Genomic DNA, 6,000 nt, shown 5'->3' with positions numbered 1-6,000 from the left:
AATATTGGCTTTACAAGAGGGGAAAATAGATTAAAACCCAGGACATTTTGCTATCAGCTCACACATTCTTCTAGCCTGGGTGTCCAAGATATGTTTATGCTCTTGCCAATGCCAATTGTATTGTTTGGCAAGACAATGAGTAACAGGGAGTTGGCACAAACAGACTGACACACGGGCTAACATTCTTCAACATATTGCTCAGTCTGAACGCAACATATCACACCAGTGGGAATTGTGTCAGTTCTGTGTCATTTTGTTGTTAGTTAGCTAGGCCTACTTTTACATTTCTTGAGGAACATCATTCCAGTTTGTATTTCTACAGCAAACTCAAAATTCAAAAGGTTTCAGTGATTAAAAAAGTCTCAATGGAAAAAACAAAACACAATTTGCATATTACTATCTCCATGACAACAAAAGCATAAAATGTGAACTAGAAGACGAGCCTTTCTGAACTAACTCAAATGTGTACGTTAATATCAATAAGGTACCAATTCAGCAAATCACGTGGCATGATTAGCAACAAAACTTGAAATTATTGGAAAAATCTATAAAACAGCCAATTATTTAAACCTGTAGAGATACTGGATGGCCTACAGATCAAGTATACCAGTTGTTTATCTGCCACAATCATATGTACAACTAAAGAGCATTCTTTCCTCAGAAATGTACTCCAGAAACAGTTGATACTTTGCTTCCTAATCACATACATACCTTTGGGAAAGTGTGCGAAAGTGTGCATGCTGTGGCATCACCAGCTTGCCATTATAATGTAACGTACCTTTTTGGAAATACAATATCTGCTAAATAGACCAATTTACAACAGTACCTGAACTAGCTAACCCACACACACAGCCCCTGGAACACTACAGAAACACACATACCAACAAACCAACAAAACAAACAAACATAGAACGTAAAGTAGGAGTGACAACTGTTGGTGACTTTGAGGTGAGTGTGGATGGATTGGAGCACAAGGCTACGATACAAATGAATTTGTCCATCTAGGAAGAAGAACCAGCCATCATGATGACAGCTAGCTAGGTAGCTAGCGGGAGTACAGAGGTCCAGTAACTAGTGAACCGCTGGTCATGAACATCACAGAGACAGAATTGCATAGTCCCAAGGCCATAATCAAGATCTTAGGAAGTTATTGTTTTAATGTCTTTGAGTATTAACTCTGGATAATCGTTCAGAATGTTTTCAGACTGAAATGTAATGAATAGAGCAGACCCAATTCCCAAATCTATACGACATGCAATCCTATCTGTTCTACATAATACATATCTATTCAAACGTTTCATTAAGTCCTGTAATATTGCTCCCTTCTGAACAGACCCCTTCCTTGTTAGAGCAATGATATCGGTCTGTCTGGGGTAACTTGAACCACTAACACAACAGCTTATATCAACATAATGATACACCAATGAGAGGTTATAACAGGGAAGAGAACTTATGACAGTTAATGTCGACTTTTAAAACACCTATGAGAGCTTATAACAGCTTATGTCAACAGATAGACCAAGGAAACCATATGACACCTAAGAAAGCTTATGTCAGTGTATGTAATGATATACACTATGATGCCAGTTATTTCTGATTCATGACTGGAGGCCCCTATAGTTCAATATCAATAATGTTATCAAGGGAAGTCACTTTTCATCAGCCATTCACTCATTCTTCTACAAATCCATACTGTAATAGATCCTCACTAAATAACTAACTCCTTTACACTTCGTAATATACTAAGTCTGCATCCGAAATGGCACCCCTCCCCTACGTAGTGCACTACTTTTGAACAGGGCCCCACTCAGTTGTGTGTTGGTTCAGTGGCAGTTTATAAACATGCATTTACAGTGCCTTCAGAAAGTATTCAGACCCCTTGACTTTCTCCACATTTTGTTACCTTACAGCCTTATTCAAAAAATTGATTAAATTGCTTTGGTTCCTCATCAATCTGCACACAGTACCCCAGAAATGACAAAGCAAAAACAGGATTTTAGAAAAGGTTACTAATTTATATAAATAAAAAACACATAAACATCACATTTACATAAGTATTCAGACCCTTTACATTCAGACCCTGTATTCAGACCCTTTACTCAGTACTTTGTTAAAGCATCTTTGGCAGCGATTACAGCCGAGTCTTCTTGGGTATGACACTACAAGCTTGGCACACCTGTATTTGGGGAGTTTCTCCCATTCTTCTCTGCAGATCCTCTCAAGCCCTGTCAGGTTGGATGGGGAGCGTTGCTGCATAGCAATTTTCAGGTCTCTCCAGAGATGGTCGATCGGGTTCAAGTCCGGGCTCTGGCTGACCCACTCAACGAAATTGAGACTTATCTCGAAGCCACTCGGAGCAAAGTACAGAGAGATCCTTGATGAAAACCTGCTCCAGAGTGCTCCAGATCTCAGCTACTATAGCTGTGTGCTTAGGGTGGTTGTCCTGTTGGAAGGTGAACTTTCGCCTCAGTCTGAGGTCCAAAGCACTCTGGAGCAGGTATTCATCAAGGATCTCTCTGTACTTTGCTCCGGTCATCTTTTCCTCAACCCTGACTAGTCTCCCAGTCCCTGCTGCTGAAAAACATCTCCACAGCATGATGCTGCTACCTCCATGTTCCACTGTAGGGATGGTGCCAGGTTTCCTCCAGAAATGACGCTTGGCATTCAGGCCAAAGAGTTCAACCTTGGTTTCATTAAACTTGTTTCTCATGGTCAGAGTCTTTAGGTGCCTTTTGGCGGGCTGTCATGTGCCTTTTATAGAGGAGTGGCTTCCATCTGGCCACTCTACCATAAAGGCCTGATTGGTGGAGTGCTGCAGAGATGATTGTCCTTCTGGAAGGTTCTCCTTTCTCCACAGAGGAACTCTATAGCTCTGTCAGAGTGACTATCGGGTTCTTGGTCACCTCCCTGACCAAGGCACTTCTCCCCTGATTGCTCAGTTTGGCCTGGCGGCCAGCTCTAGGAAGAGTCTTGGTGGTTCCACACTTCTCTCATTTAAGAATGATGGAGGTCACTGTGTTCTTGGGGACCTTCAATGCTGCAGACATTTTTTGTTACCCTTCCCTAGATCTGTGCCTTGACACAATCCTGTATCCTGAGGTATTTCTGTTTTTTATTTTTAATAAACGTGCAAAAATGTCTAAAACCCTGTTTTCACATTGTCATTATGAGGAATTGTGTGTAGATTTCTGAGGATTTTTTTTATTTAATCCATTTTATAATAAGGCTGTAACATAACAAAATGTGGAAAAAGGTCAAGGGGTCTGAATACTTTGAACGCACTGTAAGTTATCACTTCCAGAACTCAAGATATTAGAATATGTGTTGGATTGTAGAGCTAAATGTAGAAAACGAAATAAGAAACATTTGTTGTTTACTTTTAAGTCGATGATGTTTATGTCGATTGCGATGCCCGCCGTCCTCCCTCCCAGATACACTGCTGTAAACTCTTTCAAGTGTGATTTACTGTTCCTGTCCTAACTGTTGTCTTTTTGTTACACTGGTCCCATTCTCAGAGGCCATTTTAACTAACACTGCAGGTTTCAGTAAAGAAAATAACCCTACAGGTTGACAAATGCACTGTGGCTCTCTTCTTTGGCAGTAGTGGTGTCTTGGAATTTAGAACTATGCTGCTGTGCAATACTGTTTGTTCTCCTTTGTTGATGGAATATTGAGTTAACTGATGCTGAGCTGAGCGAAACCCATCAGTTTCACATCGTCAGGGATCTCCGACTCGTCTATGCCAGATGCCTGAGAAAGAAAGAAAAATACATGTTCAGTGCATCTCTCTTTGTAGGATGTTGAGCAGGGCATACTGCTGTTTCAACAGGACAAAAATGGAAGCTTTGATTGAAACAAAAAATATTGAACTTACCAGTTTGAAAGTTACATTTTTATTGTTGAAAGGATCATCAACAATCTTCTGCAGGTTGGCAGCAACTGGAAAGAATATATATGTGGAATAAGGAATCTGAACCTCTCTAAAACCAGCATAATTTTTGCGATCTCTAGAGTAAATGACCGTGTCTGAAATTTCTCTTGCCTACTACTTACTAAAACTAAATACTGTGTACTAATCGTTCTACATACTATTTAGAACATACTGTTTAGGAAAACGTATGCACTAAGCAACAAATATCAACATACTAGTGTCATGACGTGGCCCTCTTTAGATATAGCAAGCACCAACTCTCTCTCTCTCTCTCTCACCACCTCTCTCTTCCCCCTACACCCAGGCTCTGTTATCTCAGGTCGTAAATTCCTGGAGGAGACTCTCTCACACAGTATCAAGAGAGAGGGTTCACAGTAGAACAAAGGAACTTTTTCTACCTCATAGAACTTGAGAACGGAACAATATCCATGTTTTGGAGAATGTGTAAACGGTTGGTGGAGAATCCAGCTACGACCGGTCCATTTTGTCTAATGTTTGTGACCACATAAGAGACAATACAGCCACATTACCATAACTCTGTTTATACAAGATTCTCCATTATGAGATGTGCACCTAATTATTGTATAAAATGAATGAGTAAAGATGAAACTATTTGTGAAATTATGTAATGTGATTTTAAACTGTTTAATGAAAGAGAATCCAATTCCCTTTAAAATGTAACTAAGTCATTGGCCCGCCCAATGAGCACAGACATTAATCTGGCGTCACGGGACAGCCCTTTTCTGCTGTTCTGAATATAAACCCCACCTGGAGAAGCCCACTTCAGACCATGCGTACCTCGATTACCGAGAAGGCTAAGGTTTGAGTAGAGACCATGCATTCCTTGGTTGTTGAATTCCTAACCAAACCACGTGGAGCATTGGCTACACTGGTGGAAATGGTTCAACTCTGAGACTATCGATACCGACAGAATAAGAGCAAATCTTCGATACTAATTACTAGTCTGCAGCTAGAATTTATGTCAACCTGGAATGCGAAGACCGACAACCGCCAAAACATCTATTCTATAAGAAAATTTCTGAATGTTACTCTGAAGTATACATTCTAACCAAAGACTCCAGGGACACAGAGAGAATCTCAGATGAACTTTCCAACAGAAAAGGACGATTCCAAAAGAGATCACGATGACACACTGAGCGTAAATATATATATTGATTGCAATTATTCCCGAATGAGTGAGCGTTCATGTGCAAAGGATTAGCATTTCAATTATAATTATCCACTGTGCAGTGACTCTCGTCTTTCCCGGCCTTCTCAGTCCACACCCACTTCCCTTATCATTTCCTTGTAACCATATATATTGTTGTTTGTTTATGCATTTGTGATTATTTAGTTAGTAAATAAATGATTAAGACAATTGGTGTATGGATGATTCATAGTGAAGGCTGGGTTCGTGCAGATAACCAACAACTTACAACGTTTGGAATGAGACTCACGTGAGGTAAAGAATAATTAATTAATTAGAAGACTAATTGGTCAGATATTAAAATATCTGAAAAGTTATATTAGGAAAATTATAACTTTGTAATCTGAAGATTTTCCTTGGTGCCCCGACTTCCTGGTTAATTACATTTACATGATTAGTTTAATCACGTAATAATAATTACAGAGAATTGATTTCATAAAATAAGTCTTCACTTTAATGATGCCAAAGACACGACACTAGGCTCACCCATACTGAGAATGTGTCATCTAATGCGCAATTGCGTTGTTTCCAGCCATTTGTTACTTTTTCTACAGCCTGTCCCTTTCTTTGATTATCAGCTGTTGTCAAACACACATGGGTCTGAAAACATGATTCTCTTCCTTAATAGTGTGCAGCTAAATCTACTAGATGAAAAGCCAAAATGAGTATGACATCCTGGCATTTAAAGCACTCAAATTTCTAAATGTTACACTATAAAATATTATATTTTCACATAACCAAAATGTGTTGTCTCAATCAGTCATGACCTGTGACTTCACTGACCTCTAGTAGCTTTGGTCAAGTTACCATAGTGAGGGACATGTTATCCTACAGAAGATCTCTCTAAGCTTTGGTTTCATAC

At 39.5% G+C, this 6,000-nt stretch overlaps 1 protein-coding gene across 1 annotated transcript in view; it reads right to left on the bottom strand.

Annotated features, from left to right (window-relative positions):
• Positions 1 to 3,376: 3,376 nt before the first annotated feature.
• The window catches only part of LOC115169375 (serine/threonine-protein kinase OSR1), a 48,275-nt gene continuing 45,651 nt past the window's right edge, over positions 3,377 to 6,000 (bottom strand). Inside the window, exons 16-17 of the mRNA XM_029724939.1 lie at positions 3,875 to 3,939; positions 3,377 to 3,750 (exon numbers count right to left, since the gene is read on the bottom strand). Of these exons, the coding sequence (XP_029580799.1) occupies positions 3,676 to 3,750; positions 3,875 to 3,939 (140 nt within the window). The 3' untranslated portion in view covers positions 3,377 to 3,675. The remainder of the gene's footprint in view (positions 3,751 to 3,874; positions 3,940 to 6,000) is intronic.

This window comes from Salmo trutta, chromosome 31 (genome assembly GCF_901001165.1).
Source record: "Salmo trutta chromosome 31, fSalTru1.1, whole genome shotgun sequence".
NCBI lineage: Eukaryota > Metazoa > Chordata > Actinopteri > Salmoniformes > Salmonidae > Salmo > Salmo trutta.
This window is presented reverse-complemented; position numbering and strand designations above follow the sequence as displayed.